At 33.4% G+C, this 13,186-nt stretch overlaps 1 protein-coding gene across 1 annotated transcript in view; it reads right to left on the reverse strand.

Annotated features, from left to right (window-relative positions):
- LOC143236526 (uncharacterized) overlaps positions 1 to 13,186 on the reverse strand; it is a 41,004-nt gene that overhangs the window by 25,621 nt on the left and 2,197 nt on the right. Inside the window, exon 2 of the mRNA XM_076474825.1 lies at positions 2,138 to 2,195. Coding sequence (XP_076330940.1) covers positions 2,138 to 2,195 — 58 coding nt within the window. The remainder of the gene's footprint in view (positions 1 to 2,137; positions 2,196 to 13,186) is intronic.

Consider the following 13,186-nt stretch of genomic DNA (forward strand, 5'->3'; position numbering starts at 1 on the left):
ACCTTTCTCTGAACTCTATCCAGCAATTCAATATCCTTACTCAGATAAGGAGCCCAAGACTGAACATAATACTCCAAATGTAGCCTAACCGATGACCTATACAATGAAACTATAACCTTTTTAGACTTTTATTCCATATTCCTAGAGGTAACCTAAAATTTTATTTTCCCTACGACCAACAACAGAACACTGGATGGTTTTATAGACTGATCAGTTATTACACCAAGATCCCTTTACTTTTATGACAGTATCAAAGTTATTCCCATCCAAATTAAATTTATAATTCAATGATAACCAACATGCATTATCTTACATTTATTATAATTAAAACACATCTGATATTTATTTACCCAACTCACTGAATGATCTTTGTAAATCTTCACAACTAATAACACTAAGTACATCGATATCATTCGCAAATTTATGTACTTTGTTGACTATTCCTTCATATATGTCATTAATATAAATAAAAATAGCAAAGGTCCTAAAACTGATCCATGAGGTACCTATTTGTGACATTAATCCAGTTTAACTGAAGTTCATTTGTAACAACCCTCTGATTTCTTTTATACAATTAGCTAACTTATCTCTCACACTTATAGGGACATTTTTTTACAAACCATTTATGTGGCATCTTGTCATATTCTTTCTGTAAATAGATACATCTACATCCTTACCCTCATCTAACGAAACAGTAACCTTTCCAAAGAATGTCAAAAGATTTGTAAGAAAAATTTTCCTTTAGTGAAACCATGTTGACTGTTCCAACTGTTATTAGTTATCCATCATGTATGATGCGTTTTAATTTTTGCCAACCACGAGCACGACTACTTATGTTACTGGTTGGATTAAATCCCTGGATCTCGTAGGTTCATGGGGAGGATAATAATTAACAACAGTGGTTAAGGACCTCTATATAAATTTGATTCTCGAGCCTCATGAGGTCTAGTTGTGTTGTAACACTGTCTCTTTCATTAGATGTTAAAATTCACATAACTGTCAAGGGATGGTCATATAGATATTTGTACATGTTTACTTCTATGAACATGGAATGTGTAATTATAAAACTATACGTCACAAGATGACATTTCTCATACAACAGTACTCATGATTTATAAAAACAGTAACTGAAGAGCTTCCATGACTGCAGAACTTTGTTTAATATTGAAAAGTCTTCACAACCATTATGTTTTCACATTTTTTTATTTCACATACACTCTTTGATTCCGTTGTACTCGAGAGAAGTTCTGACCATGAACTTTCTATCAATGCCTGGATATTTTAAAATCAAATCACTACCAATTACTCTATGTGGACACGATCGTCTAGAAGCAAAGTACAGTGGTTAACTGGCGAAACACGACATAATCTGACAGGTATGCTTGAAAAGAGAAAGAAGTATGCATAAGGCTGAAAACCCGTTGAAGCATGTTACGCATTTCTCGTTCACTAAATACTTAACTAATTAAAGAAACTATCTTAATCCAGGGCTGGACCTCTTGTGCTCTGGAAATGAATGGCCAAGGTTCGAACACGCAGTATATCACTGAGCATGTTCTGTACTCTTATTCGTTACAGTAAGTGTAACTCCAACTTATTCGCTTGTGTACTTATCTGGATATCAGGTGCAGTTGATGGGTTGCATCTCTGGTCAGCAGTTTCAAATCATGGATGTCTCTAATTATTGAACCTTGGGAACTGGTCACCTAGCTCATTTGTTGCACAAGGTGCTGTTCAGGTTAGAAAGGTTAAGTACTTCTAGTACACAGCTCAATGGCGTACTCCAACTTTAACATCTCTTTTGATCAAACTCAGTGCCTCTTGCATACAAAGCAAGTGCTCTTGTAAGATAGTTTCTGAAGAAATTTCCATATTTCTTCGATTTTATACACGAAGAGACTGTGTCTAGAACTAACCTCTGAACCTTGACACCTTCCCATTTTAAACACCAATTTGAAAATGTTTGTCCAACTTTCGCTTTGCAAGTAGCAGAGATCAAACCTTGTATTCATTGCAGTCCAAGCAACTTCTTTAGTGAGAATTTCTTTTTTTAATCTCAAAATACCATAACTCCTCCAAACTTTAAATATTCCACATAAGAAATAAATGTTACAGGTAGAGAAATTTGGTTACTTACGTTCTTCTGACGTCACCATGTTAAGGAAGAGAAATGGAAACGCGAACAAGTACCGCATCTATAAGGATGATAAATCAATAAATAATATATTACTACCATAAGCTTTACTAGTTAACGTATATAGTTGTTACTACCATAAGCTTTACTAGTTAATGTATATAGTTGTTACTACCATAAGCTTTACTAGTTAACGTATATAGTTCTTACTACCATAAGCTTTACTAGTTAATGTATATAGTTGTTACTACCATAAGCTTTACTACTTAATGTATATAGTTGTTACTACCATAAGCTTTACTAGTTAATGTATATAGTTGTTACTACCATAAGCTTTACTAGTTAATGTATATAGTTGTTACTACCATAAGCTTTACTAGTTAATGTATATAGTTATCACTATCATAAGCTTTACTAGTTAATGCTACTATAGTATATAGTTGTTACTACCATAAGCTTTACTAGTTAATGTATATAGTTGTTACTACCATAAGCTTTACTAGTTAATGTATATAGTTGTTACTACCATAAGCTTTACTAGTTAATGTATATAGTTGTTACTACCATAAGCTTTACTAGTTAATGTATATAGTTGTTACTACCATAAGCTTTACTAGTTAATGTATATAGTTGTTACTACCATAAGCTTTACTAGTTAATGTATATAGTTGTTACTACCATAAGCTTTACTACTTAATGTATATAGTTGTTACTACCATAAACTTTACTAGGTAATGTATATAGTTGTTACTACCATAAGCTTTACTAGTTAATGTATATAGTTGTTACTACCATAAGCTTTACTAGTTAATGTATATAGTTGTTACTACCATAAGCTTTACTAGTTAATGTATATAGTTGTTACTACCATAAGCTTTACTAGTTAATGTATATAGTTGTTACTACCATGCTTTACTTTACTAGTTAATGTACTATAGTTGTTACTACCATAAGCTTTACTAGTTAATGTATATAGTTGTTACTACCATAAGTTTACTAGTTAATGTATATAGTTGTTACTACCATAAGCTTTACTAGTTAATGTATATAGTTGTTACTACCATGTTTTACTAGTTAATGTATATAGTTGTTACTACCATGAGCTTTACTAGTTAATGTATATAGTTGTTACTACCATAAGCTTTACTAGTTAATGTATATAGTTGTTACTACCATAAGCTTTACTAGTTAATGTATATAGTTGTTACTACCATAAGCTTTACTAGTTAATGTATATAGTTGTTACTACCATAAGCTTTACTAGTTAATGTATATAGTTGTTACTACCATGAGCTTTACTAGTTAACGTATATAGTTGTTACTACCATGAGCTTTACTAGTTAATGTATATAGTTGTTACTACCATAAGCTTTACTAGTTAATGTATATAGTTGTTACTACCATAAGCTTTACTAGTTAATGTATATAGTTGTTACTACCATAAGCTTTACTAGTTAATGTATATAGTTGTTATTACCATAAGCTTTACTAGTTAATGTATATAGTTGTTACTACCATAAGCTTTACTAGTTAATGTATATAGTTGTTACTACCATAAGCTTTACTAGTTAATGTATATAGTTGTTACTACCATAAGCTTTACTAGTTAATGTATATAGTTGTTACTACCATAAGCTTTACTAGTTAATGTATATAGTTGTTACTACCATAAGCTTTACTAGTTAATGTATATAGTTGTTACTACCATAAGCTTTACTAGTTAATGTATATAGTTGTTACTACCATAAGCTTTACTAGTTAATGTATATAGTTGTTACTACCATAAGCTTTACTAGTTAATGTATATAGTTGTTACTACCATAAGCTTTACTAGTTAATGTATATAGTTGTTACTACCATAAGCTTTACTAGTTAATGTATATAGTTGTTACTACCATAAGCTTTACTAGTTAATGTATATAGTTGTTACTACCATAAGCTTTACTAGTTAATGTATATAGTTGTTACTACCATAAGCTTTACTAGTTAATGTATATAGTTTACTAGTTACTACCATAAACTTTACTAGTAATGTTAATTGTACTACCATAAACTTTACTAGTTAATGTATATAGTTGTTACTACCATAAGCTTTACTAGTTAATGTATATAGTTGTTACTACCATAAGCTTTACTAGTTAATAGTTACTACCATAAAGTTTACTAGTTAATGTATATAGTTGTTACTACCATAAGCTTTACTAGTTAATGTATATAGTTGTTACTACCATAAGCTTTTTACTAGTTAATGTATATATTGTTACTACCATAAACTTGTTAATGTATATAGTTGTTACTACCACCATAAGCTTTACTAGTTAATTGTTACTATAGTTGTTACTACCATAAGCTTTTAATGTAGTTAATGTAGTTACTACCATAAGCTTTACTAGTTAATGTATATAGTTGTTACTACCATAAGCTTTACTAGTTAATGTATATAGTTGTTACTACCATAAGCTTTACTAGTTAATGTATATAGTTGTTACTACCATAAGCTTTACTAGTTAATGTATATAGTTGTTACTACCATAAGCTTTACTAGTTAATGTATATAGTTGTTTACTAGTTAATGTATATAGCTTTTTACTAGTTAATGTATATAGTTGTTACTACCATAAGCTTTACTAGTTAATGTATATAGTTGTTACTACCATAAGCTTTACTAGTTAATGTATATAGTTGTTACTACCATAAGCTTTACTAGTTAATGTATATAGTTGTTACTACCATAAGCTTTACTAGTTAATGTATATAGTTGTTACTACCATAAGCTTTACTAGTTAATGTATATAGTTGTTACTACCATGAGCTTTACTAGTTAACGTATATAGTTGTTACTACCATGAGCTTTACTAGTTAACGTATATAGTTGTTACTACCATGAGCTTTACTAGTTAACGTACATAGTTGTTACTACCATAAGCTTTACTAGTTAATGTATATAGTTGTTACTACCATAAGCTTTACTAGTTAATGTATATAGTTGTTACTACCATAAGCTTTACTAGTTAACGTATATAGTTGTTACTACCATGAGCTTTACTAGTTAACGTATATAGTTGTTACTACCATGAGCTTTACTAGTTAATGTATATAGTTGTTACTACCATAAGCTTTACTAGTTAATGTATATAGTTGTTACTACCATAAGCTTTACTAGTTAACGTATATAGTTGTTACTACCATAAGCTTTACTAGTTAATGTACATAGTTGTTACTACCATAAGCTTTACTAGTTAATGTATATAGTTGTTACTACCATAAGCTTTACTAGTTAATGTATATAGTTGTTACTACCATAAGCTTTACTAGTTAATGTATATAGTTGTTACTACCATAAGCTTTACTAGTTAATGTATATAGTTGTTACTACCATAAGCTTTACTAGTTAATGTATATAGTTGTTACTACCATAAGCTTTACTAGTTAATGTATATAGTTGTTACTACCATAAGCTTTACTAGTTAATGTATATAGTTGTTACTACCATGAGCTTTACTAGTTAATGTATATAGTTGTTACTACCATGAGCTTTACTAGTTAATGTATATAGTTGTTACTACCATAAGCTTTACTAGTTAATGTATATAGTTGTTACTACCATAAGCTTTACTAGTTAATGTATATAGTTGTTACTACCATAAGCTTTACTAGTTAATGTATATAGTTGTTACTACCATGAGCTTTACTAGTTAATGTATATAGTTGTTACTACCATGAGCTTTACTAGTTAATGTATATAGTTGTTACTACCATGAGCTTTACTAGTTAACGTATATAGTTGTTACTACCATGAGCTTTACTAGTTAACGTATATAGTTGTTACTACCATGAGCTTTACTAGTTAACGTATATAGTTGTTACTACCATGAGCTTTACTAGTTAACGTATATAGTTGTTACTACCATGAGCTTTACTAGTTAATGTATATAGTTGTTACTACCATAAGCTTTACTAGTTAATGTATATAGTTGTTACTACCATGAGCTTTACTAGTTAATGTATATAGTTGTTACTACCATAAGCTTTACTAGTTAATGTATATAGTTGTTACTACCATAAGCTTTACTAGTTAATGTATATAGTTGTTACTACCATAAGCTTTACTAGTTAATGTATATAGTTGTTACTACCATAAGCTTTACTAGTTAATGTATATAGTTGTTACTACCATAAGCTTTACTAGTTAATGTATATAGTTGTTACTACCATAAGCTTTACTAGTTAATGTATAGTGTTGATAAACCATTTTCATTTTTACAAAAGTATCGAACAAAAGAGAAACTTTTGTTCTTCTTTATGAGTTATATTGTTTTTTAAACTTATTTTAGGCTGTTTTTCAAACCTATGGATACTTTTAAATAGACTATTAAACAGAATACTTCCATGGATTTTGGTTAAAAGTATCACAAAGTAGGAAAGAAATTAAAGAGATAATCACCTCCAACCCATAGCCATGGGGCAAAACTTTTGTATCCAACTTGTATTACAGGTTCAAGTAAAATAAGAGTTATCAGACTTACTTTAACATTAAAAATAAGTGGTTTATACTTTTAAGAGTACGTTGTGTATTGTCAGTAATACGTTGTTTCAGCTATATACCTGAATTAAAATAAGTCTGCTGTCGAAAATAAAACAAAAAGTTAAAAAACTGAGAAAATTTGATATTACGATCACATAACTACATAGTATCTCTTTGTAGAATGGACGGCAACTGTCTGTTGTGGAGACACAACTATGGAGGGCGAAGCTTCGAAAGTCTTCCGCCTTTCGTCTTCAGATCAGTATGCGTGTCTAGGTGTTGTCCACCAAGACACTATGAAAAACAGACAGCACCTAGACACGCATACTGATCTGAAGACGAAAGGCGGAAGACTTTCGAAGCTTCGCCCTCCATAGTTGTGTCTCCACAACAGACAGTTGCCGTCCATTCTACAAAGTGTCATCATGAATACTCTGCCTAAACGATCTATCAAAGAATACATAGTACCTCATTAATCCCCAAATTTGGAGGTTTTAATATTTTATTTTGTGTAGAATAAGTAAGTCCACCAGTTGTTAATATTTTCACTGGTGTTTGAAATTTGTAACATATATCCTTTGTAGCTCTTTAACATAAAGTTTATGGAATTACTAATGTTTTAAGAGACTTCTTCTAACAATTGTTATGCAGAATAAGGCTTTCATTGAAAGAGGGCGCTGTGGTCAGAATGTCGTGACTCCACACTTTTGTTGTTGTTCGCCACAAATAATGTTAAAACTGCGAGTGATCTTATGGTTTCATAGGATGACACAATTAAGAATCACCTTTACTTTAACGTGTCTCGTCAGCCCACACTGAAGGACCCATACTAAGCAGAAAGAAAGTCGAACGACTGGGTGTGCTAAGTTTTACATCACTATTTCAATTTTTTTCTCTTTCGTAACCTATCTTCGGTCTCAACCTCGTCTTACCAGAATTAAGGTTATCACCTTTCGCGATGTCACATTCTCCAAACCGGAAAAGCAAGCGCATATGTAGGTCAACATGAAACTCAAAACTGGATGTTTCTATGTTATAATCCCAAGTGTCACGCCGGTCATTAAAAACCAAAGAAAGATAATTCTTCGCGATTAAGCCTCCACTTTAATAAACCAAGACGCTAAATAAATGATTTTAACTTACATAAACAAACATTACAGAATTCCCAACAAGATCAGAGCATTAAAACTTTTCCATACAAATTAAAACCACACACATTTATGTAATTTAACATAACTAAAGTCGAACGCTGCATTCTACACTTACAAATGATGTAGGCCTATTTTCTCGTGTTTTCCTGTTTTACATATACATAGAGTGAAGTAGTTAAAAAATACACGTGATTAGTTAGGTTTTCTTTTCTTTATTCTTATGAACAGATTAAGTTTTTATGTTTCAAAATTTCCAACAAGCCAATACAAAGACTATCTGCACACAGCTGTCACTTTTGAGCTTACAGAGAAGAAGGGATGAAGCTAGCCAATAGTACCCACCATCTAGTGTTGCTTACAGAGAAGAAGGGATGAAGCTAGCCAATAGTACCCACCATCTAGTGTTGCTTACCTAGCACCATCTAGTGTTGCTTACAGAGAAGAAGGGATGAAGCTAGCCAATAGTACCCACCATCTAGTGTTGCTTACAGAGAAGAAGGGATGAAGCTAGCCAATAGTACCCACCATCTAGTGTTGCTTACAGAGAAGATGAAGCTAGCCAATAGTATCTAGTGTTGCTTACAGAGAAGAAGGGATGAAGCTAGCCAATAGTACCCACCATCTAGTGTTGCTTACAGAGAAGAAGGGATGAAGCTAGCCAATAGTACCCACCATCTAGTGTTGCTTACAGAGAAGAAGGGATGAAGCTAGCCAATAGTACCCACCATCTAGTGTTGCTTACAGAGAAGAAGGGATGAAGCTAGCCAATAGTACCCACCATCTAGTGTTGTTTGACAAAACAATGGAATTTAGCTGTCACTGTTATAGCACAACCACGGCAGTATGCAATGCGATAATTGAATGTTTGATTGATTGTTTCAGAAATTTCGGGAAGAGCCATAAAACAGGGTCTACCTCACGAGCCGTAGGTCTTTTTTGAATCCATTGAATTCTTCTGATGTCACATTTGTGTCACAGAACCATTCACAGCATTCGTTAGAAAAAATATACATTACCGAAATACTAATGGCTGTGTGAACCTAGTCTCACTCACTAACATAATACAGTGACATGTTGTTATCTTGTGTCATTACGAAACCTGTGTGCTCGAGCTGTGTGAACCTAATCTCACTCACTAACTTAATACAGTGACATGTTGTTATGTTGTGTCATTACGAAACCTGTGTACTCGAGCTGTGTGAACCTTGTCTCACTCACTAACTTAATACAGTGACATGTTGTTATGTTGTGTCATTACGAAACCTGTGTGCTCGAGCTGTGTGAACCTAGTCTCACTCACTAACTTAATACAGTGACATGTTGTTTATGTTGTGTCATTACGAAACCTGTGTACTCGAGCTGTGTGAACCTAGTCACACTCATTAACTTAATACAGTGACATGTTGTTATGTTGTGTCATTACGAAACCTGTGTGCTCGAGCTGTGTGAACCTTGTCTCACTCACTAACTTAATACAGTGACATGTTGTTATGTTGTGTCATTACAAAACCTGTGTGCTCGAACTGTGTTAACCTGGTCTCACTCACTAACTTAATACAGTGACATGTTGTTATGTTGTGTCATTACGAAACCTGTGTGCTCGAGCTGTGTGAACCTTGTCTCACTCACTAACTTAATACAGTGACATGTTGTTATGTTGTGTCATTACGAAACCTGTATGCTCGACTCGTAATCTGAGGGTCGCGGGTTCGAATCATCGTCACACCAGACATTCCCGCCCTTTTAGCAGCAGGACGTTATAATGTTATTGTCAATCCCACTATTCGTTGGTAAAAGAGTAGCCCAAGAGTTGTCGATGGGTGGTGATGACTAGCTGACTTCCCTCTAGTCTTACACTGGTAAATTAGGGACGGCTAGCACAGATAGCCCTCGTGTAGCTTTGTGTGAAATTAAATATTCTTACTTATGAAGTGACCATCTTAATCTGCCTGAATCATCACACAAGACCAACAAAGTGACTGCGAATCAGAAATACTACTAGCGATGTATAAAAAAGTGACAAAAAGTAACACCACTCACAGATAATAATATAATTCATCAAAGACATGTAGCTTTCTCTTTTTGCCAACTCCTGTATACGATCATTCTGTGACCACTCTCTGACTAGTTCTGATTAACGCTAGTTTCATATTATTACAAATAATTATTAACTATTTCGAAGTTTTTGATTGAAAATCAAGTATGGAAGCAATGTATCCCCGGCCTGGATATATCTCTACACCTTTAATATTCACCAAGTCTTTCTTTGTTGGCTCGACATGGCCAGGTGGTTAAGGCACTCAACTCGTAATCCGATGGTCGCGGGTTCGAATCCCCGTCACACTAAACATGCTCGCCCCTTTCAGACGTGGGGGTGTTATAATGTGACTATTCGTAGGTAAAAGAGTAGCCCAAGAGTTGGCAGTGGGTGGTAATGACTAGCTGCTTTCCCTCCAGTCTTACACTGTTAAATTAGGGACGACTAATGCAGATAGCCTTCGTGTAGCGAAATTCAAAAACAAACAAACAAACAATATATCCGAAGTTAGAGAGCCACATCACGGTCAAAAAGCAAAGTAAAAAATAGTTCCTCATTACCATATCCCAGTACAAAGAAAAGCCATTTTTCAAAAGTACATTTTAAATCCACATAATTCTACAAACATTTAACAACGAAATATTGTTTTTGTCAGTTCTAAACAACGATCGGCTCAATTGGAGTAGCTTTCAGTAGGCAAACAAAATATTCGACTGTTTAACGCGGTTTTAAAAGGTCTAAAGTATGAGCTGAGAAAGGTAGATAAATAAATATTCCCCCAATTCTAGAAAGTAGCTGACCTAACTCAAGTCACCAGGTTCATCGGCATACAAAACTGTATATAAACACAGCTGATACAATGTTTACAAAACTGTATATAGACACAGTTGACACATTGTTTAACTCGTTTTCATTAACACATCGTTTAACTCGTTTCTATTAAGTAGTGTTAAAAAGTCTAAAGTCGACTTTGTAAAACATGTTTGATAAAATAACGACGAATGTAAATATTTTCACTTGGATGTAATATTTGTTTGTAAACGTTTCTACATGGAGGTAATGCTAGTTTGCTATATTTCGCGCAAAGCAACGCTAAGGTTATCTAAAACTGACAGGTTAGAGGTAAGACAGCTACCCAATAGCACCATCCGCAAACACTTGGGCTACACTTGACTGTCTTTCTTATAACGCATCTACAGCTCCAGCGTGCGATCATCTTTGTTTTGTTAGTAACAGCACGTGAGCCAAAGTACCTCAAATCCACAGTCCATCACACTGACCAAAAGGCAGTGGTCTGACCCGAAGGTAATGATGGTAGGTACCGTCAGTTTTCGGAGAGATTGTATGTTTGCTTTTACAAGTAAATATTCAAAACCAATAAACGTGATCCTGTAAACTAAATTTGGTTTGAACAGAATTGTTGACCATAGAAGAGTACAACGGTTCCTTCTAAGTACGTACTGTTACAAAGTTTATTTGCAGTGGTTCCTTGTTACTACGTACTGTTACAAAGTTTATTTACAGTGGTTCCTTGTTACTACGTACTGTTACAAAGTTTATTTACAGTGGTTCCTTGTTCCTACGTACTGTTACAAAGTTTATTTACAGTGGTTCCTTGTTACTACGTACTGTTACAAAGTTTATTTACAGTGGTTCCTTGTTACTACGTACTGTTACAAAGTTTATTTACAGTGGTTCCTTGTTACTAGGTACTGTTACAAAGTTTATTTACAGTGGTTCCTTGTTACTACGTACTGTTACAAAGTTTATTTACAGTGGTTCCTTGTTACTACGTACTGTTACAAAGTTTATTTACAGTGGTTCCTTGTTACTACGTACTGTTACAAAGTTTATTTACAGTGGTTCCTTGTTCCTATATAATTTATTTTACTCGAGAATGTTTGTAAAATATTTGTTCTAGAAGAGCTTTCATACGTCTAAAATCGAACCGATTGAAGAAAGAGGTAAAATTTTGACAGAAGCAATAGTAAGTTCAGATTATAAAACTGTTATTACAATGAATTTACTTTAATTTTCCATCTAAAGTTAATAATAATCATTGCACAAAGTCTTACAATCGATGTTTTGACACTTTAATACACCAGGAAATTCTTGTTTCTATTTTTGTATCGCTAGTCTTGTGTATACGTGTTTTGTCAGTAACTGGTTTTAACTGAAATTGCAAGTTAGATAACACTAAATATACTTATTACGTCAGCACTTTTACGAACGTAGGGAAATACAGAGTTGTCCAATGACGTGATTCTTTACTTGACATTGTTGTTTACTCTGTTAACTGATTCTGACTAATTACAAGTTAAATAACTAATCCTTGTTATCTAAAATTCTTGTACTTCATAAAATAACAGCCTCTCAAAAAAAAAAACTTCGTCACGTTTTAGCCTATATGATTGGTTAAGGTATTGAAAGAAGATCCTAGCTGATTGGTTACAATATTAAATGAGGGGCCTAGCTGATTGGTTACAATATTAAATGAAGGGCCGAGCTGATTGGTTATATTAATAAAGGGCTTAGCTGATTGGTTATGGTATTAAACGAAGGACCTTGCTAATTGGTTTTGGTATTTAAAGAAGGGGCTATCTAATTGGTTATAGTACCTAACGAAGAGCTTAGCTGATTGGCTATGATGTTGAACGAAAGGCCGCCTTAGAAACAAAAGAAAAAATGAGGAATGTTATTTTGACAAATTAACAAATTATGAGGAGTGTGAAAACAAATCTGTTGATTAGTTTAACACAAAATTTAGATTTACTGGTTTCTAATTCTTATCAATGTATTAATCTGAACTATTGTTTGTTTAGTAATACAGGATTGGTGGTTGCAAATGGCGACTGCTGGCTCGAAATATTTCCCGTTAAGGACTCTCTATTCGTAATTTGCGGGGCGAGGGATCAAATCCCGTCACTTGAAATTCTTCTCCTTTCAACTTAGGGGACGTTATAATGTGAAGGTCAGCCCCACTATTTGATGGTAAAGGGTAACCCAAAAGTGGGTGGCGGGCGTTGCTTACTAGTTGCCTTCTCTCTAATCTGTTGCGGCTAGAACAAATAACTCTCTAGTAACTCTGCATGAAGTTCAAACGATAAACAACAAACACACAAGAAAGGCTTGTATGTATTTAATAGAAAAGAAGTCTGGGAAGACAGGTTTTGGGACGAGCAGGGAAGTGAATGGCTAAACCAGTTTCGCTAACATCATCGTCTATCCAAGTTACACTTTTGTAAATTCGCCAAGAAAGGTTCGTATACTTGTAGAAAATGGGTCACAGCATCTCCATTACAATATTTTTTGCTGTTGTTTCTAGACATATATGTAAA

The sequence above is a fragment of the Tachypleus tridentatus genome, chromosome 13 (assembly GCF_004210375.1).
Source record: "Tachypleus tridentatus isolate NWPU-2018 chromosome 13, ASM421037v1, whole genome shotgun sequence".
Lineage (NCBI taxonomy): Eukaryota > Metazoa > Arthropoda > Merostomata > Xiphosura > Limulidae > Tachypleus > Tachypleus tridentatus.